At 34.6% G+C, this 25803-nt stretch overlaps 2 protein-coding genes across 3 annotated transcripts in view; one reads left to right on the plus strand and one right to left on the minus strand.

Moving 5' to 3' along the window:
* Positions 1 to 5798: 5798 nt before the first annotated feature.
* Positions 5799 to 12906, minus strand: LOC149425276 (proteasomal ATPase-associated factor 1-like). Its single transcript, XM_089651056.1, has 6 exons — positions 12687 to 12906; positions 12267 to 12580; positions 11709 to 11925; positions 11479 to 11611; positions 7798 to 7962; positions 5799 to 6518 (listed from the first exon to the last, which is right to left on the minus strand). Exons 1-6 carry the CDS (start codon positions 12746 to 12748, stop codon positions 6228 to 6230), a joined length of 1182 nt encoding a protein of 393 aa, XP_089507182.1. The 5' UTR covers positions 12749 to 12906; the 3' UTR covers positions 5799 to 6227.
* Positions 12907 to 15419: 2513 nt separating this feature from the next.
* Positions 15420 to 25803, plus strand: part of Snx17 (sorting nexin 17) — a 35726-nt gene continuing 25342 nt past the window's right edge. The window contains exon 1 of one of the 2 annotated variants that reach the window (XM_089650316.1): positions 15420 to 15620. In XM_089650316.1, the coding sequence (XP_089506442.1) occupies positions 15561 to 15620 (60 nt within the window). In that variant the 5' untranslated portion in view covers positions 15420 to 15560. Of the gene's footprint in view, positions 15621 to 19810; positions 19986 to 25803 lie in introns of those variants that run through there. The other variant, XM_089650323.1, reaches the window with a different exon arrangement.

A 25803-nucleotide genomic window follows, 5' to 3' on the forward strand; every position in this document is an offset into this window, starting at 1 on the left:
TAAAATATATGGTTTATAATTAAGTAGGTAGGTATTTATGTACCTACTTTTTGGGTATTTATCTACGGAATTTCGGTTTTGATTTAGAAGAGAAAATTAGAAATGGACTTTTTTTACAGTATATTTAATTTTGCTATAAAATGTTTACTCTTTGTCAAACTGCAATAATATTTTATGGATGGTCACCATAGATTTAAATCTTATATTTTATACCTAAGTATTAATAATTTTTTTTTATCAATATTGATCAAAATACAATAAAGTATATAAACTGTACACACAGAACATACTTTTTAGAACATTTTACATATTTTTTTAATCAATATTGATCAAAATACAAATTAGAAAGCGCAAAACACCGCCACCAAGTAGGTACTAAATAAATTCAATGCCGACATTGAAAGGAATGATAAAGTCAATATGCTACACTGGCGCCTCTAGAGTCTAGCGTTGTTGATATTGTCACTATTTCACTGGAGTAGTACGTATTATTTATATTTCAGGGTATTTGATGGAAGGAATTAACCATGTTCTAATTTCAGAACCCAGCAGTTCATGATCTGACCACGGGAAATGTGCCCACAGACCAAACCAATCTGCTGACCTGTAGTGTCACACTTTTCTCTTCAGCCTCTCGTTTGGCAGTCTGAACATACATACATCTTGGCACGGACGTATATATAGCTTTGATAAGGGGGGGGTCCGCAAATTAAAAAAAAATATATAAGGTCATGTTTTCGTGAAAAAAATAGTCAGTCTTAATCAATCAGCCTTTATTTTTAAATATTATATATATAAATCATTCAGTCTCTGATATTTGAACTAAAAATAAACATAACATAATTATCGCTTCTTATTTAAATAAAATCGCTTCGTTTATAACATAAAAAAAGAAATAACATAAAATAAAAGGTGGAAAACAAAATAACTTTTTTTTATACCTAATTTGTTAAGGTACACTAAACAAAAATACTCTTTCATCTTAAGAACAAATAATTTGTTTTAAAATTGAAACACCTTTTATTTAATCACATAACCAAATAATTTATTCTAAACTTTGGTCATATTGTAAGGCACTTTTTTTAATGAACTACAATTATAAAATTAAAATCAAAAAGTATTATCCTACCTACAATAACAAAATATTTTTAATGCAAATAATACTTAATGTATGAAAAAAATAAGCGTTTTCTCTCAAGCTAAATGAAGAGCTTTCATCTTAAGAACAAAATAATTTCTTTTAAACTTTGGTCGTATTATTATGACACTCTTTTTAATGAACTACAATATAATTAAAATTAAAAATTACCTACCTACCTACAGTAACACTAACAAAATATTGTAAATTCAAGTTATACATGAAAATAAATGTAGTTTTCTCTCAAACAAAAAAAACTGACACGAGATTCATTGTTTTACAACTACTATTAATTAAAAATTATCATTCCTTATTTCAAATAAATGGTTGTGCTTTTTTAAATAAGTTATAACTTCTTCGTAAATAATATAAAAAAATAAACAGTATCTAGGTATTACCTGTGTGAACATTATTAACGAATAACATAAAATAAAAGGTAGAAAACAAAATTACTTTTTTAGGTGCACTAATTTCTTTAGGTACCTACCTACACTAAACAAAAAATACTCTTTCATTTTAAGAACAAAATAATTTCCTCTAAACTCTGGTCATTTTGTATGGCACTCTTTTTAATGAACTACAATATAATTAAAATTAAAAAGTACCATCCTACCTACAATGACAAAATATTTTTAATGCAATAATACTTATTTGAATATAATGAAAATAAAAAGTGTTTTCGTGGCTCGCAGTTCAGTGCACCGAACATGTCCGACCGCAGGACGAAATCTCCCGAATTCAGTTTCGGTTTCGGCCGTAGTTTCGGCTGGATGGCGGCCGAAACCGAAACTTAGCCGAAACTCGTTTTTTGGCCGAAACTAGGCCGAAACCGAAACCGAAAGTTCGGTCGGACACTACTTTAAAGTAATACATTTAGTCTTTTACGTTTAATTGCTAACTGATTAATAATTTCTTCGGAATCAAGTTGCACCGCCAGATCTCGGTGTACGCTCATTAAAGCCAGACCAGTAAGTCTTTCGTCGCCCATTTTATTTCTTAGGTAAGTTTTTAACCTCTTTAATGTAGAGAAAGATCTCTCAGGGGTTGCAGTGGACACTGGGAGTGTGGCTAAAATAATTAGAAGCTTTTTTATTAAAGGGAAAAACTGATCATCGCAGTTATCGATGGTGTCGATCACAGTTGCAGGTTTTTGTGCTACAGATTTCCAGTGATTGTGCCATATCTCATATTCACTCAGAAATATTGTGCCTTTATTTTCCCCACCCAGAAATGTTTGTGTAATCTTGTTAAGATTTTCTTTTATCCTGGAGTCATTACTGGTTTTTTCAGGTAGCAGCATTTGAATTCCTTCGATCGTCGATTCATGTGGTTTAAAACGAGCGTCGAGTTCTGTAATAACATGATCAATGAAAGGGTAAAACACATTTCGTCGGTAGTATATTTCGGCAGTTTCTGCTGCAATATTATTGCGCAGGGTTTGCCTTCCAGTTATTCTTGGCATTACTATATCGCTTGAACTCATCTGCTGTGCTTGCTCAAAAAGAATTGCGAACTGACTTTCGTTCCGAACATTTAGTAAAGTCGTTTTTACATTTTTTGTATATTCGCAAATGTTGGTCAAATCGACATTGACTTTCTGCATTGCTTTGTTAAGGTTTGCTGTATATGAAAAAACTTTTCTCAGTATAACTAAAGAAACAATAAACTGGCTGTTATCCATAGCGATTTGAAGATGGTATGCTTGAGTAGCGACGTCGCTACTAGCAGCATCTTGAAGTGCCCCAAGTGTTTCGCATATAACGGGAACCATTTCTGCAAATCTTTCGACAGCCACGTGTTTCTCGGTCCATCGTGTCTCACAAAGAGAGATAAGCGTTGAATGAGATGAATTAATTTGATCCGCAATTTTCTTCAAAAGTCCGTCGCGAAGCGGTGATAGGCGAAAAAAGTTTATTACGCTCTTAATGGTTCCGATACAGTTACGTGTTATTGGTATCTCACATGAATGCGCTAAAACTAAGTTGAGAACATGAGCAACACAGTGTACGAATTGCGCTCTCGGGTATTGCTCTGCGATTATTGTTCTTACGCCCCGTAACCGGCCGCTCATCACTGCAGCGCCATCATAGCCTTGACCAATCCATTTATTCATATCCAAATTATATGATAAGAGATGTGATATAATAGTCGTTGCCAAAGCTTGAGCTGAAACATCTTCTACGTGGATGAATTCTAAAAAATCTTCCCGTATAACCGATTTCCCAGATGAGCAGTGTACGTATCGTAAACATAACGCTAATTGTTCTCGCCGTGATATGTCTTGTGTTTCATCAGCAAGTACAGTAAAAAAACCAGCCTCTATGACCCTATTAAGTACTTGCGCTTGAATAGCACTACCACATAGTTCAATCACTTGATTTTGAATTCCTGGTGACGTATACATGGCTCTACTGTGAATGTTTTGTGTTAGTAAATGATTTTTAAGTGCTTCATCGCCAGATCGCGCACGAAAACGAAGAAGTGCTCTAAAACTACCATCATTATGTTCGGGTTCATTTATCCCAATTTCTCCAAAATCACGACTTCCTCTTAGTGCTATTTCTTGCCTTCCACAAAGAATAATTGTTTCAACAATGGCTTTCAATCTTTTTCTGTTCTCTTCGGCAATTTTACTGTTTTCTGCATTCATGCACTCTATAACATCAAACGTTTTTCCTTCCATGATCCTTGCAAAATTTGCTGCCTGCTCAACAGCAAATTTATGATACTTAGTATCTGCATGGTGATCAAAGCTCTCTAAAGCTTTCTTCCAGTAAGTAAATGGCTTACTAACCAAGGCTCCAAGTTCTTGCTGACCACGACCGCCATGCTTTTTTCCAAATAAAACACATACTTTGCAAAGTGCTCCCTGCATGACGTTTGAATATACAAGCCATGAGTACCTGGTAGTCCAATGGCGTTGAAAAGAAAGTTTCTTTTTACCAGTGATAGTGACTGGAAATTTAAATGTATCCGGAGGGGTCCAAAGCTCTTTTAATGCTCTCAGCTTTTCCTCGTCATTGCTTGGAGGATGACATACGTAGAGCGCAATATCATAACCCGTCCTGGCTGCGGCTGCGGACGTAGCCGAACACAAATCCATCCTGGCTGTAACAAAGACATATTTGACTAAAACAAAACAACAGCACATACCCATCTTCAAACAGCTTTTTGGTCATATTTAATTGTAAGAATAATAATAATAATTTGTGACTCTAATACTCTAATCCATACTATAATTAAATCGTAAGCGTTCCGTTTCTGTAAGTACATAAATATTTACAAAAAAAAAACAATTCATACGCACTATAATTATGTTACTGAGGTCAATAAAATAGTAATTAAAATTTTTGTCTGTTTGTCTGTGCGTTTGACCACGCTAATCTCAGAAACGGCTTAATCGATTTGTATGCGGTTTTGTTTAACATTTTAGTCTATGTTTCATTCCAATCGGTTCATAAACTAAAAAGTTATGTTAAGAATAAGAATTTTCAACTAAAAATTAAGTCTACGCGAACAATGTCGCGGGCACCAGTTAGTTGTTAGTTAAATATAATTGTATTTCTTTCTGTTAAAAGGCGAAATGATTTTATAACACTTAGGTACACGTCGCATATACACTGAAATTACCATTTGTCAAATATTTTATGCTCACGGCAAAACATTTGTTTACAGAAATTCTCTGGGAATAAAAATAAGAGCAGGATAAAAGTTTTTAAAATTCTAGTAACTGGGTTCCTTCCTAATAAAATAAACAAGAGACTTACCTTTCTTCACTTCATCGTCATCAGTATCTGTGGATGGCCCCGCTCTATTTATTCCTACTTCTTCAATATGACAGGATTCCACATTGTCTTTTGATAAAAGTTCATTGGGATTTGGTCTCGCTTTCTTAGAAAAAAAACTCAAAAGAGATACCTGATTTGATCGTTTCATACTTTTTAAATGCGACACTTCTTTCTGTATTAAAACAACTGACAACTGCGCAACGCGAAGAGACAAAATAGACTAAACTAGATTCTAGCTTGGTATGGTGCGCGCGGCCGAAACGCGGGCGGCGGCGGCGCGCCGCGGCGGGGGCACTGCCCATTCCCCCGCTCCCCGCACTGTGGCGGACTTAAGAAACTATCGTATTCTACAATCGGCGCGGTGCAATGGGGGGGGTCCGGACCCCCAAGACCCCCCCCTTATATACGTCCGTGCATCTTGGCCTTTGAAATAATCGAGTATTTTTATAAGCCCAGAAAAAAATAATGTATAAGGCCTATGAAAACTGCTTTAAAGTTCAAAATCTCCTACTTACAAACCCATTTTCGGTTATGATTTTATTGTATAATGTAGCAAATTAAGTTATTTATAAAATGATCGAAAAAAAAAAAATATTTATGCCTTAACATCCACAAAATAAAATAAAAGGCACTTTTTGGCCATGTTTTTTTCTTGCATCAATCAAAACAGGCGGATGGTGTTAAGCGGGAATATAAACCTTATCGCCATCTGCGTAAGGGTTGTTATTGATAGCGGCTCAATTTAAAATATTACACGACGTAGTGCATCGCCTTAAGTTACTCATTACTTTTCAACTCAAAACCTATTTTCTGTTGGATAATTTCGGGGATATTAGTAGGGGATAATTTACAATACATTTTTTTGTACTGTAAGAGGAAACAAAATAAAATCAAGCTTAACTGTGTATTTTTTATGAGTTAAAAACATCAGAGATTTATTTATTCGTAGCCATTTAACAAAAAATGAGTTAGGCATTGATGAGTATGTACCTAATTACATAAACAAGGGTATTTTTAGGACACTTGGAATATGAAAAGCCTTGTAAAATTTCCTTGAAACTGAATTAAAATACATATTGATTAACTTCACACAATGGAATATTTTCTTAACAAGGCCTATTAGCACTATTTTATATTTTAATATACTACTTCATCACAAAGTGTTTCCTGCCAAGAAGCACTTGGTGATGAAGTTGTCTTGTTTACTATAATATATTTTAAATTATATGGTTATTCTTGGGTTACACAAACTGTGTTTAATCATGTGTGATGATTGATAGGTAATCTTATTTAGGTAAATATCATTTAAAATGCACGGCAAGTTGATTAAAATCGTATTTCCTAATATGACAGTCTCGGCAACCAGTGAACACCCAACGGCCATTGAAGGACATATCTCGGATGGGGTCGCAGTTGGAGCCGGTGAGTTGGACTCTAACAGAGGGGTGATCCAAGGACTGCAGAACGCAGGCTCCGTCCTGCCTCCCGGCCAGGAACCTAGTGCTGGACACACTGGCTAGGCTGATGACTGGACTTGCAGACTCCCACCACTCGCTGATAACTGTGCCGGTTTCGGTAGATACAAGAACAATCTGGAAAATAATATTTTAATCAAAATCATCATTAACCAATATTCACTGATGAAAGGAAGCATATCCAGTTGCTACCTTCTTAACCGTAAAGTAGAAATTCATTTTCAAGTTTTGTCTGTTAGTTTCTATGTTAGCAAAAAAATTATTTTGTAGTGTAATCCATCTGATATTTCTGTATGATCGCAACTATTACGCTTACTACATCATTTCAACCAGAGCTATAGAGCTTTGAAATATTGATATGACCATCAAAAGTTAACACACAAGACATAATATTGCTTGTTCCATTTATATAAATATAAATAAAAATGTAAATCTTAAATTCTGAAAGTTCTTCACCAATTTGCTTTGAAATTTTGATACAAAGTTGCATTCGAATACGCATGTGTTTTTATATACCTATATTATATAGATGTCACCGGTGACAGGTAAAAACAGGCTTTTTTTCAAAAACAACGCCATCTCATCGCTCTAGTTCATTTTTATCCAACAGACCAAAACATAAATCGGGAGAAATAGCGCTTCAAGTTTTTTTTACGAAAAACACATATACAATGAAATTAGCTCATTGTAAGATAACTAAAATGATTTTTTTTTTTTAAAAGAAAGACAAACATTCCCGGGTTACGAATAACCTGACAATATTTGAAAATCTCTCTCTCCCCTGGGTGGGACCCAAACGCGATGTTAACTCGGCCACCGACCGGTCAATTTATAATATTATTAAGTAATAGAAATTATTATTTTTAAGTAAAATTCGTTACAAATGTTTAAAACTACGCAGAAAACACGTTTTTAATTTGGATGTAGGACAAAGTGTTGGATAAACACGCTCGGAATGTTGTTTAATTTTGGTGGACGACAAACTGCGTCTTGAAAACACATTAAAAATAAAGAAAAATTTTCACATGTATCGTATAAATAAATATGATTTCTGAGAACTGCATATTTAACTCAATTTCGCCAAAAATGGTCTGTTGGACAAAAACGAACTAGAGCGACGATCTGTCGGACAAATATGCTCTTTTTTTAAAAACAGCGCCATCTGTTGGACAAACATGCTTGAAAAACACAGAGTTATATGTTAGACGTAAAAGATAAAACGTACATAATGGTATCATAAGGACGTATTGTTTCTGTATATGCACAAACATACTGAGCCACAGCAACGCGTGGCAGGGTACAGCTAGTATATATTATATATATATAAATTATTTTAACATTTGCGTAACCGGTGAGTAACAACCATGTATTGTATAAAACGAAATATTATGTTTACCTTTCCATCTTCACAACCTATGAGAACATTATTTTCCAAAGCAGCACAGCAATTGACCGGAGAATCCATTTTCATATTGAAGATCACTTCTCTCATTCCAACGTGGGCGCATTGTATAAATCCACTCTCACAACCCACCACCACTAGTTTATCTCCTGTTGCTACCTGAAATAAATTACCATTTTTCAATTTAACATAATGATGAACTCTTCACAAAGTACTTCTGTACTTTATCAAGAGTCCGTTCTTTAATCGATTGAATGATATTTTTCAAAGCTTCGTCTTAAAATATACTTATTTTTGAAGACGGATAGGTAGATTGGTTTATGAATAATTAATTGAAGAAGATAATACTAAAATATCTAAATGAAATATGAAACTGAACAAGACACAGAAAAATAAAAAGATAACGGTCACAACTGGGAATCGAACCCATGATCTCATGTCTTACCGGGACAGGCGTATAAGTAAAAATCGGATATGTTAATCTGGGTTTGATTCCTAGTTGTGTTTGCCGTTATCTTTTTATTTTTCTGTGTCTTGTACTGTTTCAATTAGATTTATTAGTATTATCTTCTTCTTCAATGATATATTACATTGGTGGGTATAACCTTCAAAATAAGTTAAAAAGAAAAAGTTGTTCTTGAATATCATTAATTCATTTACTTTTAATTAAAATTAACTTATTAACCCCTAGGAAAAAGTCCTATATTTGCAGTGTTGAAGAATTGTGCCCAAGCACGTCAAGAAGTACTGCAATAGCAGTGTCGACCTTATACATTCATTTGCCTTCGGATATTACCTCTACTGGGTTTGTTAAACACAAAAATCAAAATGTCACTTTATCATGTATGGCAGAGGTTCCCAAAGTAAGTGCCGCGGAAAGAGATCAGGGATGCCGCGAGGTGCCCCTGATGTCTCTACTAAAAATCAAAATTGACATGAATACAAACATTTTATGGAATAGAAAATCACCCGCGTGGCCGGTCCGCGCTCTGGGTACGGATTGGTTGGGAGGCACAGGAGAGGGGATGCGGGAGTGGCACCGCGCTGGCAGCGTCAGTGTCGAGTCGGTACGGAATATTTTAGTGTTCGGGAAAGTCGCATTGTCAAAGTATCTCGCTAACGCTCCCTGCATAGGCCAGTGCGTGAGTCTTGTTCTTATTGAAAAGCCAGCTGTACCTACTCACATTTCCTAAAAATGGATAGATTTTTGATAAACAAAACCAATAGTGCAAGTACTGCTGATCATGCATCGACAAGTGACGGGCGAGGAAAGAAGCGGAAACGCCGCAAATACGAAGACAGCTACTTGGATTTCATCTTCATTTTGATAGAAGAAAGAATTCTTTCTTCGATGATGAAAAACCGCAGTGTGTGCTCTGTTCAAAAGTTCTGTCATCCGAGACCATGAACCCAAGTAAGTTGAAGGGGCACCTTGAAAAAAAGCATCCCGACATGGTCGACAAACCACGTGATTTTTTCAGTAGAAAATTGATAGATTTGCACCAACAAAACAATGTCTTCACTAAGCAAGCGTCAGTGCCAAACAATGCCTTGCTGGCATCATTCAAGGTGGCATATAGAGTAGCGAAGTGTAAAAAAAACCAAACTATTGCCGAGGAACTGGTTTTACTGGCTTCTGTGGACATGATTAATATAAAGATCGGAAAATCTGTTTTCGAAGATTCCTTTGTCGAACAACACCATCAATCGAAGAATTCTGCACATGGCTCAGGATCTGAATGATCAATTGATAGAAAAAATGAAAGGAAGCGAATTTGGACTGCAACTAGATGAGGCCATGGCTAGCAACAAGGATGCACATCTCATCTGCTATGTAAGTTTCCTTGACACATTTATGACGGAAAATAATTTGGAGTGGACAAGTGCATCGGTGTGAGCACTGATGGTGCTCGATCAATGTCGGGTTGCTACGGAGCATTACAGATGCTGATTCGCAGCAAAGCCCCTGATGCTCTGTGGACCCTTTGCATCATCCACAGAGAAGCACTCACATCGAAATCGCTGAGTCTGCCTCTGAATCTCGTCCTATAATGTTTAGTAAATGTGGTAAAATACATAAAAACTAGGTCACTTAAAATAAGATTTTTCAAAAAACTATGGGAGTATTTGGGAGCTGAGCACACGTTCCTTTTGTACTAGCGCCCTTGAGGTGATTTTTCACGAAAACGGCGCTATATAAATTAGCCAAATATTATTACTGTAGCTCACGATGGCTCTCACGTGGCAATGTACTATCTCGTACATTTGAACTGCGACAAGAAATTCACACTTTCCTGGAAGAAGTTCAACTGATCAAGTGAACGCCAACAATTTCGCGGATGAAGACTTTCTGCTGAAACTGGCATACTTGTGTGACATATTCGAAAAACTAAATGTCTTAAATCTGTCTCTAGAGAGCCATAACATGCACATAATTAATCTTGTAGAGAAGATTTCATCATTCAGGAAAAACTACAACTGTGGAAGAGAAAAATGATTGATAATGGAGGCAAAGATTGCTTTCCAATATTGCAACAGTACATGGCCCATAGTGGAGTTAACGTTTCACATAACTTGCTGACCCTTTTCACAGAACACCTATCACAGTTAACTGAATGATTTGTAAAGTACTTCGCAGAAGACCAAGTGGAGAAGTTTGTGTGGATCCAAGATCCATTCCTTGCTCAAGCTCCACAAGATTTTACTGCGCACGAATAAGAAAATCTAATTGACCTCTCGAGCGACAACAGCCTGAAAACAAAATACGCTTGTTTGGATTTGACGGAGTTTTGCAAAAGCTGTAAGTGTCCTAATTCCCTTTGCGACTTCATATCTGTGCGAAGCTGGATTTTCAGCGGTTGCTGTTATAAAGAGCAAATATCGCTCGAAAATAAATGTGGAAAAAGAAATGAGAGAAAGTAGCTGTATCAACCTTATTCCCCGATTCGAAAAATTGTGCAGTGAGCAGCAGGCTCACCCGTCGCACTAAACACACACACCTCAAGAGTATTTGGAAGGTTTTTGTAATTATATTTGTGCAAAGAGCAGCAGGCTCACCCGTCGCACTAAACACACACACCTCAAGAGTATTTGGAAGGTTTTTGTAATTATATTTGTGCAAAGAGCAGCAGGCTCACCCGTCGCACTAAACACACACACCTCAAGAGTATTTGGAAGGTTTTTGTAATTATATTTGTGCAAAGAGCAGCAGGCTCACCCGTCGCACTAAACACACACACCTCAAGAGTATTTGGAAGGTTTTTGTAATTATATTTGTGCAATGAGCAGCAGGCTCACCCGTCGAACTAAACACATACACCTCAAGAGTGTGTGGAAGGTTTTTGTAATTATATTGGCATTTTCTTTGTATTTTCACCTGTTTTACTACCAATACATGTACTTGTTCATTTTAAATACAAGTTGTATTAGTTTCTAACCTGGTTTCTTCTTCATAGTCGTACAAATATGAAATATAACTACCACAGATAGATATTATATGACTAGGGTGCCGAGAGAAAATTCAAATTTTCTAAGTGTGCCATGACTTGGAAAAGTTTGGGAACCCCTGATGTATGGTATATATTGATTAATTATTAATGATTGATTGGTCTATAACTGATTGATTAATTGGTTTACGTTTGATTGATTTATAATTTTCAAATGATAAGAACTTACTTCTCTTGGATTAGCAATTGCTTCTACATTTGGAGTAGAAACAATACAACAGCAATTTATTATTCCATCAGTAGACAGAACGTCTGCTAAACATTTAGCTTCACCTACATCCCAGAGTTTCACCTTACCATCTCTGCAAAGAAAATTATGTTGTTAATTAGTGTTACATAATATATTATTTTTTTTAAATTATATGGCTATGGCTCGTATTATATATTCAAAAAACTCACTTGCTAACAGAAAGCACATTCCTCCCTTTTTCTATGATAGCACAGTCATTCACAGCCATAGTATGGCCAGCTAGGGTAACCGGATTGATGCCGGTTTCCGATGACCAGACCTTGAGAGATCCATCAGCTCCTGCGGTGAGAACTACAGTGCCAGAAGGGAAAAACCTGCACTTATAAGCTGGCCCTCCGTGGCCCTGTAGGGTGAGGAGTTCATCACCTGGAATAAATAATAGAATGTAAATTTTTATATATTTGTATTTAAATAAAAATATTATACTACATCATTTCTTACTTGACTTCTACTAAACTAAAATTTAAAATATTATAAGCAATTTAATTAAAAAAACATATTATTATTATTGATCAGCATAGCACTATACAAATAAAGAGGATACTAGTTCGAACAGAGAGTGAGTTTGTGCAGAACAATCCACATTTCAAAGACAGAAAGTTAAAGTCTTCTATCTTCCATATCAAATCTTCACAAGCTGCAGCTGCTGCACCTAATCTGCAGCAAAGAGACGTAAATAAAAGATAATAATTAAAATAGCTTGTTACCAGTTCGACTATCCCATACAGCGATTTTATCATCTTCTGAAGAAGACACCACCATAGCGTTTTCAGAGCCTGTTACGGAATAAACAGCTTTGTTGTGAACTTTATAAGACTTCATGGGTGCAACAAAGGCCGTAACTAATTCACTCTGAAGGTGTTTCACAACCATCATATTAGTCGTCTGGCTTATTAGTGAGAACTCAGGAGTTATTGTCAATCTAGGTTTATTGTCGGTGGTTTCACAGGAATTGATCTTTCCATGAACGCTAATTTCGTTACGATATTTTACTGATATCCATACTTCAGAATTTGGTAATCTAGAAGAGAAACAAACAAAATTTAATAGGAAATTCTATAAATATCACCAAAAGTTTAACATTCTGTTATAACATGAAAATGATTCACAAAATTATAAGTTTTAACCTAAGAGTTTCGTTCCAGTCACTTTGCAGATAAACTACAGGATAATTAATAATTTGAGACATTGTATTATTTTTATTTGCATATATTTCTTTTGAAAAGTAGAATGCTTTGAATAAAGATGAAATTTCAAAAAAATACTTGTAAACATGAAAAATAATCAAATGTCATTGAACAAGAACCATAAATAAACCAATCACACTGAAAACATTGCATAGAACAATGCATAAATGAACCACTCACTAGATCAATATCTTCGGGTTTTTAGTACTGAGCCCATGGGTCCTAATGTTTGCCATAGATAAAAGTCAGTAACTGAAAAATATACGTCACTACTACACATACTCACCATCGACTAGGATAGAAACTATAAAAAAGGCGTAACCATAGACAATATAATTCTCATTCGGAGCCAACCCATTGGCTAGCCTAAAATCGGCCAATGACAACTGCCTATAAACATGCATGAAGTTCGTGACAGCGGCCTATAAACATGCATGAAGTTCGTATTGGTTTGTGGAAAATATACGTCACAAGTCACCCATAGAGATTAACGTGTCTTTTTTTTCTGACCCACTTTTTTCTCGGAGTTATACCCCCCTGGAACAATGTTACTCCCACCATAGATATATGCATAGATATACCAATCACATGAGGATATATGATTCCCTCTTCCCACGGTGTTTCTATAAAAAACGTTGAAATTGTACTAGTGATGAGACAATCGATTAATAATCGAATTTAAACATTGTCCTTATATTTTTAAAGAAATGGTATCACTAGGCTTATCTTGCCGGTGCTCCTATCAAGCCAAGCTTAAAATGCAACTGAGATAATAAATTAAATTGGCTGATAATCAGAATGTCCAATATTAATTATTATTATATTATATAGCATATTAATTAATTAATTCATTCAAATATACTTTTAGTCACTAAGCACGGGTCTTTTTAATTTTAATATTTTCATGCCATGTGTTTTTCATCGATAATAATAATAATAATAATAATAATAATTGGATAATTTGTAGAGCGCCGTTTTTGTGAAAAATCACCTCAAGGGCGCTGTACAATTTGGGTTTTAGCCCTAAAAACTAAAGCAGTCCACCAATGGAATAGTATCCAATATTCGCGGAGAAATGGCATTAGTTGGTAAGAAATATTGTGGCAATAATTGTAATGGAATATAATGTATAGTGTTAATTCGATTTTTCTGAAATGGAAAAAATTGAAAGTGACGTGCGAATTGTTATTAGGGAGAATAAAGTTATGCTCGTACCTACTTGAAATAGAATTCCTCCGTGCAGGGGGGTATAACTCCGAGAAAAAAGTGGGTCAGAAAAAAAGACACGGTAATCTCTATGGGTGACTTGTGACGTATATTTTCCACAAACCAATACGAACTTCATGCATGTTTATAGGCCGCTGTCATTGGCCGATTTTAGGCTAGCCAATGGGTTGGCTCCGAATGAGAATTATATTGTCTATGGTTACGCCTTTTTTATAGTTTCTATCCTAGTCGATGGTGAGTATGTGTAGTTGTGACGTATATTTTTCAGTTACAGACTTTTATCTATGGCAAACATTAGGACCCATGGGGTCAGTACAGGGGCATTTAAATAAGCTTTGGCCTTGAAACTCATTTGAAACCGCCACGCCCACCTCAAAATTCTTATAGAAAACGAATAATATGGCTAAAAGCTCAGATCTCATTGGTGAGAACAGAAGGATTGGTTTGATCTCTCGCTCTCTACCATAATGACTCGTGTAACAGAAAGAGATGACGGAATTTTGCCGTTTGACAGTTTCAAATCATTCAAACAAAATGAGAGTGGTTTATTTATACACGCGGGTTGTCATTTGCTGCCGAAATACTATCATTTCCGTCGAAAATATTGCGTGTTAAAGTTGTTCGTGATAAAAATACAATATAAGCCAGTATAGTGTCAGCGAGTTACAAACATATTATATTCAACCTACCAACGTAAGTTCAAGTAAAGTGAATTAACAGTTTTAGGTTATTCGTTCGGTTTTTTGAACAATGCTTCATACTTGACATATGTCTTCCTCCACAACGTATAAATGTTATTTATATCGATAAACTTATTCAAGTTATTGATTATGTCATGTGTTATCCTGTATTATCTTATTGTTTTGGTGAAATTAAAGATTTTTAAACATATGTAACCATGAGTTCATGAGGCTGAAAAATGTCGGAATTTTTCGTCGTACTGTCGGACAATCATGTTTTGGAAATTTTCTTCAGTGTTTTTGCAAATTTCTTGTCATTTTGGGTTACTTCTTCTCAGATTAACAAGTTTCATCTTAAGGAAATGCACTGTAAAAGTTTATTTTCTTAGTCAGATGAACCTTGCCCTTGGAAAACATTTCGACATTTTTCTGCTTCAAGGACATTTTTATTTTTATAATAGTTTTTTTGGGCTAGTGAATGAATAGAGTAGGCTGAGAGCAATTATGTTGTCTATGTTCGCATCTTTTTTTAAATGGCCTTGAGTTTCCTCTACCTTGTCTACTGCTCTGCTCCGCACGGTAGGTACTGCTTGTATATCTCTGGTTAAGTACTGTATAATTCTGTTGGATACAAAAAGCCGGAAGATATCGATCTAGAGAGTGGTATATTTATGGGTCAGTACTAAAAACCCGAAGATATTGATCTAGTGAGTGGTTCATTTATGCCTCCGTGTGTAGCATGCTTAACATTATGCGATCTGTCAGTCAGTGTGTCCGAGAAAGTGAAGTGTATGTCAGGCGACGCAAGTGGATTATCGGCGGAGATTTAGAAATAATCAAAGTGATACTGGCGATATAGTGAAGGTTACAGTTGAGTGATGAACATTTCAAGTATACATTCGATAAGATGCATTTTTCAATCCCGGATACCCAAGAATTTGACGGCGACAATGGATCCACTTACATGGTGATTACTTTGTTTACAATAATTAAGCGCTCCCTTATCATCTCCACTATCGTTTTATAAAGCAAATGCATGCATTGTTATTTACTCTGTCTGCTTGTTGATTATTGTTAAAGGCTTGCTGCTAAACACATTCTGAATATTACCCAAGCAAGATGGTCCAAAAACTCAATTTCCTTAGAAATGGTGTTTTGTAATTGAACAGATGTTGTTAAGAAATTCGATTTGCGGTGGGGATATATCTAGTACGATGATTGTTTGAATCCAATTTACCAAGTTTTGAATTACATTTATGTTCCTATTTGAAAGTTGTTAGAAACATATACCCCACATCACATTTAAATTTCCGGTCTATTTAGCATAAGACATACTCGCAATAATTATTCCCAAATAAGTACTCGAAAAATAATTATACGTTTCCTCGTCCATTCACACTACTTGGGCAATCTGTGTGAATGAAGGGACTCCAATATATTGTAATAAGGCAGTATCCGTTTAGTATCACAACATTGTGATTGGGTGTTTTCGGTATCCACCTATGTAAAGATAATATATTTCGGAGTTTAATTACAAGATTATTCTGTTAAGTTTTAATAGTTATCTTCAACTTTCATTTGCTTTCCTGTTTGCTATTCTCCATTTTCTATTCTCTCCACATACTAACTAACAAACAATTACATTATACATTTTTGTCAAATAGGTTTTTACCATTTTTTGAAGATTTAGATTGGAATTATAATATTATTATATCATAGCATATATGCACATTATCTGAAATATTATATCATAGCATTTGGCACATTATCTGAAATTTTATATCATAGTATATAGGCACATTATCTGAAATTATTATATCGTAACATATAGGCACATTATCTGAAATTTATATTTTTCTCCCAAAGATACAGTAGAATTTCTTCCCTGCCCTGAAAATATTTAAAAATTATTATTTGATAACCTGTTATTTTTTTATTTTTTAAACTTAGATTTCAATATGTATATTATGTAGATTTACTTGAGAAAACTGACCCAAATATCTTTCATGGCTCCACAACTCATCGTATTACCTTGCATGTTGAAAAGTGTTAAATTTACCTAAAAAATCTGTGCATATTTCATATTGGCGAAGATTTTTATACCCACATGTCTGCTTTATTGCAAGATTCACAAAATTATGTTGTTTTGACTCACTAATTTAATCTAGTTATTTTTTTGGTTGCTATTCTGACACAGGTTTCCTGCATGATTCATTATACTTTATAATTCATTGTGATGTATTTTTAACAGTTTCATTTTTTATTATTTTTCTACAATCTGCACTTCAATTATTATCAAGTCTGAAAACTGATAAAATAGGAATTGCAATCACTTATTTTTGTGTGGACATCATTTGTGGTTTAGCTCTTATACGCACTATTCGCACCTTCTGGAAGCATTAGATTAATTTCTGATAAAAGCCCCCTAACCTACACAACTTATTTGCCGGTTTACTTTCCTGGTATGCAGTTTTATAGTGTCTGGAACCAGTGTATGAGGCAAAAGAAATATGGGGAGGGAAAGAATACCTTTCAGATTTGGTCACAAAATATGGGTAAAGCCATTTCAAGCAACATTGTAATTCAGAATAGCAGTCTTTCACCAAACGATACTAATACACTGGACTCCCTTTTTACATGGTGGATACGTTCCATGATGGATAGGTTTCCTAATATAAAAATAAATTCATGACATCAATAAATAGAATTCATTATTTTTTATTTATCTCAATTTTATTTAAACAAAATACCAAATAAAAACCGTAACAAAGAATATGCACTATCACTATCAGATAATAGATGAACCCGGGATTTTCAATGAAATCCACTCATCTGACAACTGACTGCATTTCAAGCCCCCCAAGCGATTCCAGTGCAACAGTTTTATTTATAAGTAAGGACTTATGCAAGTCATTTGTGTTTGTTTTTTGTAACAAGAGGAGTGGTGAATAATTGTGCACCAGGAAATTAGTCATGCTTATTTGCAGAGGCGGCTCTAGGGATTCAGTCGTGGTAGGTCATTTGAAAAAAATGTGTGACTAATCTTTATTTGATATTGTGAAAAATGCCCATATATTATTAACTATATCAATTTGTTATAGAGTTTTAGAGTCGCGGACTCTAAATAAATATTATGTTAATATAATAAATTGGAAATAAATACACAATCCATGTACTTACGGCAAATTATTTTTAAGATATTAAGTTTTAATGTAGTTGTCCACAACATTAAAATAAATAAAATCAGTGTTTGATTCTATTTGACAATGATTTTTTACGTTTTTTGTTTTGTTTCATTCTAAATCGATAACAACATAAATAATTATTCTAATCCTTTCCCGAACTATGCAATTGAAAAACAACCATTGTTCCACACACTACAAGCGTGTAAAATGAAAAAACGACATTTGTTTATGTCACCATCTCTGTAAAACATATAATATTCACCGTGTTGTCTCCCCCACGGTCATGACCTAAGCGTCCCTAAACTTTCTTCGGAAGCTAATTTTTACTTCGACGAAAAATATAGTGCCATCTCGTTTATTCTATGGCGCGCGTAGGGACAGAAGATGCCAAATTGGACATTCTTTAAATTGACCCAGCGAATCGTGTGGACTTGTGAATGAAAGCTTCTATTAGAGACAACAGATGTCACTGCTAGTCACTCGCCGCCGCCGCTGTTTCGCGTTACATTTTAAATGTTTTGATGCACATAATTGATTATTATATTTATTATTGTTGTCTTATAATTTTGGGGGGTCAAACACCAATTGACCTAAGGGAAGAACCGCCACTGCTTATTTGTATATATAGGTGTGATGTGATCATAAACGCTTTCTCATCACTTAAATTGCATCAACTTTACTGTATACATTAAATTATAAGTTAATTTTCGTATCAGATTGTTTGCTTTTTATCATTATTAAATTTATTTTTAAAAGTGCATTACAATCACTACACCTGCTATTTTATATCTTTCTAAACTTGTCAACAATCACCGATGGAAAATATTAAAAGACATAATAAAAGTTATCTAATCATGGAATCAACACTCAAAGTCAGCATCTGAAAATAAAACTCGAAATAGTCCAGTTAATGCAGAATAATTACACTAACTATACTATTATTAGTGGCTTGCACTGCTCTATGACCAAAGGTAGGCTGTGTGTAGTTTCAAGTTCAGGTATGAATTATTGTGCATTAAATATTTGAAAATGGGCATTTCATTATCAACTGAATAAATTAATGTACATGTTCCTTGCGGAAAAAAAAACATTTTGATGAAAAGTTCGTCACATTTTCTATTGTTTCAATTTATTTTTATGGTTCGCTTTTCTTAGGGTAGGCTCAGCTTTACAGCTTTTATGGACCGCATGCACTCCATTAATAATAACATAATATGTTTTTTGAATAAATAAATAAGAACAAGAACAAGGGATGTTCCCGTAGACAACTCATAGCCATTTTGTTTCATTGCGTACCTATATCTAGTGTATTTTGTATATTTTTCCATATCTGTAATGATTACGAATGCTCGTATGATAGTTTTTTCATGTTGTTTACTTTTTCTCTTGAATATTTCGCATTGATTACCAGTCACCTTGAAAAGGAATTGATAAATTGTTATAGAGACCTTTGAGTGGGAAAAAGAGGAATAAGCAGATTTATTGCTAAGGAAATGAATCTTTAAAAAAATTAATTGTTCGACTATTTACACTAAAATGAGAAATTTTTATTTCTAAGTAAGAATTATGATGGAAATAATAAAGAAAGCTATTCTCAGGTGGCATGGCTATGCGGGACTAGATGCCAATAAAATAATTGTTAATCAAACCACAATACAAAAGTATGTTTAGATAAATTAAGTACCTACTTTCCGAGTACAATAATTTAAGGTCGGAACTATTTTGCATTCCACTGGGGTCACTGGGGACACTCAGGAACAATCAAGAAGCAATGGATTTGTACAAAACAAATAATTAATATTAGTTGTTAGTTAAAATACCTACTGAAGGAGAGGTTATCACTAATTGGTCCCCCAATCAGTTTCTTCGAATGCTTTATTTTGACTTCACTCCTTTTTGTTCGTATCTTAATTACGTATTCACATTTCTGTTTGACATTTTATTATTTTATTCTTCACGTCACAAGCAATCTTAGTTTGCAAATGTATTCTATTCAATTTGTTTTTGCACGAACATAAGTTGAAAATTTAATTTAGTTTTCGTTAAACTAGTGTTGGAATGGTTTCATCGATACTTGCCAATAAGTGAGATAGTTGGTGAATTATATAAAAATGCCATGGCATGCTTCCTTTGATACTAAAATACAAGTAAGTTTTCTCTAGGATGATTAAAAATATTCAATTAATGTTTCATTGTTGTCAAATATATATGTAATCTTATAGCAATGTTTAGGCTTCTGTATGACTACAGACGATTCACTGCAAAGGCGCATTGAGGCTTATTATAAATATTCTGATTGTTTAGGTACGTACTTGACTTACTTTAGATTCCTGACATTATTCGGAGTAAAAAATGAAAATGTACTTTCGGTCTCCGGTACATTTTTGATGTTTTTTTTTTTTTTTTTCAAATAATAAAATTAAAATCAGTAGTTATTGGACAGAGTTCCATGATAACTCAACACAGTGACAATTCAACACACTTTTAAAAAGTGATATAAAGTCATTAGAAACGATGAAAAAATTTTTTTTTTAACCTAACCTAACCTACTTAACCCAGTTAATAAAATTTTTGTTTCATCACTTTCCATGACTTTATATAACTTTTTAAAGATGCAATAAATTATCATTGTGATGATTTATCCGGTCACCTTTGGACAGTTGGGGTGGAGGTTATGGCTTAGGCGATTATTCGGCTGAATCAAACCAGTGACAAGATGAGAAAGATTTTTGTTTTCGAAAAAATGTCACCGGAGACCAAAATGTTATTTACATTTTTTACTCAAAATAATGTCAAGAATCACAGGTTAAATTAAGTCAAGCACATCCCTTAACACCGTGTACATATAATATATTATTATAATCTTCAGGCTTCCTTATTACTGTTTTTTCATAAATAGGGTATTATTTTAGCTGTTTTTGCAGGTTACCTTTTTTATTTCAAGACTAAATTTCGTCTCTTACTAATGAACCAATACTATAGATGTTTGCACTAAACTTTCACTCCCACATATTAATTCCATACTATGAATAACAAAACCATCACACTGGATGATAAGCTAACTAGAATAAGGAGGATTACAGTGTAATCATTAATAATTAATTACAGCTCATGTCATATCTATATGTCGCCAATGAGGATGCTGTGTTAGATTAAAATCAGCACACAGCAATTTTATCTAACACACTACACAGTAGTATGGAAAATGACTACAATATTGCACATAATAAGTCATAATTATCCCAAAGTAAATCCTATTTATTGTTGAATGACAATTATTTTTATATAATCCTTTACATTAAGTAAAGGAGATGGGTTAGTTAGAAATCTTCTAAATCAACTATTTTTGGTTGAAAAATGAACATAATCACCTAGAATCTTATTATTCTTGATTCTTTAATTAATTTACTAATTTCATACTTAACCTTTCCCTTACTGTGCTAAAAAATCCACGCATTCTGGTGCTGTGTAGTAGCCTGGAGCACGGATGTACGAAAAAAAAAATTTTTTATGATTCAGAGTTCTAAGAGGGGGGGATTTGTGCCTTATGTTAAAATAAAAATACGTGGGATTTTTCATTTCATTTAATTAAGATCTTCTGCCTCCGCAGTGACCCCAAAAATTGAAAATTAGGGTAAAAAAGTTAAAAGTTTATAAGGCGATACATTATGATTAATTTAGTGGTAAGTAGGTGTTAAATGATAAACAATAAGATGTTTATTAAGGTATCGCTCTAAAATAAAAAAAAAATTGAAGCATAATTATACATTTATTATTTAGGTTTAAGATCCTTTTTTAGTTTAAAATTTAGGTATTTTGTTCCGCGATTCCAGCCTGGCATCCCCTACCCTCGACACTCTTGTACACTGAGAAATGGAAGCTTCTGTCGTAGTCTTTACAGCTCTTGAAATTTGAAACAAACTTGAAAAATTATACATTTATTATTGAGGTTTAAAATCCTTTTTAGTTTCAAATTTAGGCATTATGTTCCGCGATTCCAGCTAGGCATTTATGGCACCTAGTCGCGACTTTCTTGTGCACTGAGAAATGGAAGCTTCTGTCGTATTCTTTACAGCTCTTTCAACAGCTTGAGTATGGCAGGGAAGCCTTATAAACAATAGTTCGCTTTCGCCACCAGATTCCACGATATTCTGAATTTCCTGGTCCGATAAGTTTTTCAAAATCGGTGGTTCGGTTAAGTTTTCCTGCCAATTTATTAAATCAATATATGTAGAAGCATTGAAATCTATCAATGGCACTTGAAACATTCTAGGTGTTGGAGGTTGAGCAGTACTGCGTGCCTTTAGTATGCGGCGGGCTGCCAGCTCTCTAACATGTTTTTTATCATCTGTTATCATCGCAAGTAGAATCCCTTCAGGATGCGCAAAGTAGCCGTTTCTTTGGATAACAGGATCTATAATTTTTTTTAGAGTTTCTGGCAGGTATCTGGAGGCCTTAATGATATTGAACAGATGACGCGTGCCATCTTTGCATGATGGTTTATTTTTAATTGAGAACCAACACTGTGCGTAAACTTTGACCACAAAAGTAGCCAGAGTTTTCAAATTTTCAGATGGTTCTTCAGTAGATACATACAAACGTAGTATTCGGTTAGCACGCGTGATCCAACGGGCATGTGATAGTTTTCCTGGAGATTTATTGCCTAGGTCTTTTGGAAATTCACCTGAAATTACCGCCGAGACAATTTTATGTAAGTACTGTTGGTCTGAACTCAGATCTTTGGCCTTTTCTGGTAGCATTTGACCTTCGATGCGTTCAAATTTTTTAACAGGCAGCTTTTCACAGGTTTCCAGTGATTTTCCCAGTGGACTAATATAAGATTTAGGTCCCGAAGTACACCCATCGAGATGAAGAAACAGATGTCTCAAAGGCAGTTCGTTCATGTGAAGCAAACAAATTATCCACTGAAGTGGTTTTGTAGCTTTTTCTCAAGCAGTCTTATAATTCCAGCATACTTTCCAGTATTTACATTCGTACCATCGCAACCAATTGCCATAATTCTATCTTGGGAAACTTCTTTATGTAACAGAAACCCTGTTATCGCGGTTTCTATTCCTTTTGCTGTCCCAACATCAGGTACCACGTATCCCATGTAAATGGATCCCGGCTCTTGAATTAGTGAGATATATTCCTCCACAACCATAGTCCTGTAGCATTTACCGCCCTTTTTAACAATTTTCAAAGTTTTGTCTTTTTTCCCGTCAAAGTATAAGGCCAAGAGCTCTGTAATTGTTGCATTTTCCGTTATTTTTTCTCTAGTTTTAGTTCTCTCTCTTCGTAACTTGTGCCGATCAATGACCTCAACATCAGACCCAATGTCGAACAAAACAGATGATGCTATTGCTGCTGAAGCATCAGACTATTGGTTTAGGAACCTTTTTATCCTTAGGACAGATACACTGAGCGAATTCTTTGCACTTGCATGCTGAAATATCAAAAAGTATCTTACTTCTTTGCTGAAAACTATTTAACTCGTCCGGGGAGAGCCTCTTAATAGATTTGAGTAAATTTTTGCAATTTAGATGATATGCTTTCAACATTTGAATGATCCTTGTTCGCGTCACTGTAGGAATAGATGCCGTTTGCCATATATTTTCAATTTTCGACGTTACTATGTCTGCTATCTCGCCAAAAATTGGTTCTTTTGCAGTTTCTAATTGCAATTTCAGTTGATGTCTCGTCCACTCGTAGTATTTCACTACATCTTCATAAGTAGGTAGAACGTTTTCTTTCATCTCACAAACATCACCAAATAGAGGACATTTGAATACACTCCGAGTTCTTTGCATGGTTGCAACGAGAGATTATCGAACGTATTTTTAACGATAAACGAGCGTGCGACTGATCCGAGCCACGAACGATAGAGCACTGACGACGCGCGACTCGAGACGCGACAAGTGCAAGCAAGCTCAGTATCACCTCCCGCGCTTCCTCTCTCCCCTTATTTAAATTATAAAACACCAATTCGAACTTCTTTTTATTTTGTGTCAAATCTATATTATACCAAGTAAACTTTCTTGATAAAAATAGGTAGGTATGTTTATTCAAAAATATCGTACATAAACATTACTTCAAATTAGAGTGTAAAACCGATTATTTTCATAAATTCGATGCCGTTGCGGAGGCAGTTACCCTAAACCAAATGGCATAATATTTTACATGGCTTAAATTAAACCTAAAAGGCACCAAATTTTGACTCTTACATTACCGCCCAGTGAAAAAAAAGATTTCACTCCACTCTACTGTGTAGTCAATATACATCTCAAAATAAGCGATTTAATATCGGAAAAATATAAATATTCATAGCTAATCGCTTATGTTTATTATATTTTATATCAAAAGTGATAATAATTGTAATTTAATTGCTGAAAACATTAAAAAACCATTGGCAGATGCTAAAAAAACGTGCGAGGGGTCTACATCTAACGACGGTCCGCTTGTCGTAGTGCGGTCGTAGATATCGATGGTCTAAATCAAAATACAACTGCGGACGTGTGGATTTCTCATGCTCCCGCGTAGCGAACTAAAGCGGGACATCATAGCGTGTCATTTCCTCGCACACTCTTCGCGTAGCAGTATCACACGGTTGATTGTATTGGTGTATTTGTTTCCGATTTTTAACAAAAATCTCTGATTTTTCATTGAATTTGAAAACTATGTAAAATATGATTTTTTAATTCAGCGCATAAATGTATAACGGAGGAATACCTAAAATCTGAACCCAGAATTTATTATATTTATAGAGTTATTAGAAGCAATGTGTAGTGAATACACACCACACATAAGGAAAGGTTAAAACAATACTTGCAAACCTTTTATTTGGTTTGGTTTTATTGTATGTGTAGTGGGACCAACTTATTTTTACATGAATACTGCACAAGAGTCCCAACTGTCTGTAGCCAGTGAGATTATAACATACCCAATTGGGGTAGGAGGAAGGTGGGGGAGTCCCTGCCTATTTAGATCTGGTCACAAATGGCTAAAGCCATTTCAAGCTACGTTTCAATTCTGAATGGTGGCCTTACACCAGGGCGATACTGAGAGTATCTTCTATTTGGAATGTGCCACAAATATATTATTTTAAATGAATAAAATAATATTTACTTTCACGATTGAACCCGCGACCTCCTGATTGCTAGTCGAGAGCCTAACACGGTGGTTGTCAGAAAAAAGATTAAATAAAAACTACATCTGCACAATACTTCTGAATTTATTGGTGTAGTAAAAATACCATAATTTTTTTTTGTATTTATTTAATACAAATTTATTTTTCAATATTAAAAAAAAGAAAAAAAAAAATGGCAACACATATTATTTACATAAAAATACACATTTCGTCGAGCGGCGTAAATCATGGCGGCCCGGAGGGAAGGCCTTCTAAGTCCTAAGACAGCGGCCTCTAAGATGGCGGCTAAGAGGGAATAGGTTAATGGAATCATAATAAAAAGCTTTGTCAAAGTTTTTTTGTTGATAATATTTTAGATTATGGACAATGACATTATCCTTGTAGATTCTATAGGAGAGGCATATTTATCGCACCCAGTAAAAGTACCGGGTATTTTCATGCGGTACTTTTTACTTGTGACAAATCTCCAAAATACCTCGTTCCTAAGTATTAGTAAGTATCACTAAATAAGTATTTTATACTGGGACTGAATATTTATTACTATCCGTCCCCAGTCCCCACATACATCCACACATCCCCAGATAGGTTCAAAATAGTGTTAATTTGGTTTTATTTACCGGTATTTTTAACAGGTATTTTTTTGTACCTGTACTCACTGTACCCAGTAGCGAAAAGTACTCATAGGATCCACCTCTACGAGATTCTTATAACCTCCTATTGCCAAGGGTGTACATAAGGGGGGGGGTTTATGGGGTTCGATGTACCTTAAGGTTACATTAATCTTATACATATATATGTATATTACAGCAATGCGTATG

This window comes from Hesperophylax consimilis, chromosome 3, assembly GCF_061612785.1.
Source record: "Hesperophylax consimilis isolate HC1 chromosome 3, BYU_Hcon_1.0, whole genome shotgun sequence".
Taxonomy (NCBI): domain Eukaryota; kingdom Metazoa; phylum Arthropoda; class Insecta; order Trichoptera; family Limnephilidae; genus Hesperophylax; species Hesperophylax consimilis.

Excerpts from the sequence above, each read along its gene's own strand:
- LOC149425276 (XM_089651056.1), bottom strand. The coding sequence starts at position 12,748 with ATGTCTCAAATTATTAATTATCCTGTAGTTTATCTGCAAAGTGACTGG. Across the intron at positions 11,612-11,708 it reads AATGTGCTTTCTGTTAGCAA|AGATGGTAAGGTGAAACTCT; the intron begins GTGAGTTTTTTG and ends TTTTCTTTGCAG. Across the intron at positions 6,519-7,797 it reads TAGGTTGTGAAGATGGAAAG|ATTGTTCTTGTATCTACCGA; the intron begins GTAAACATAATA and ends ATTATTTTCCAG.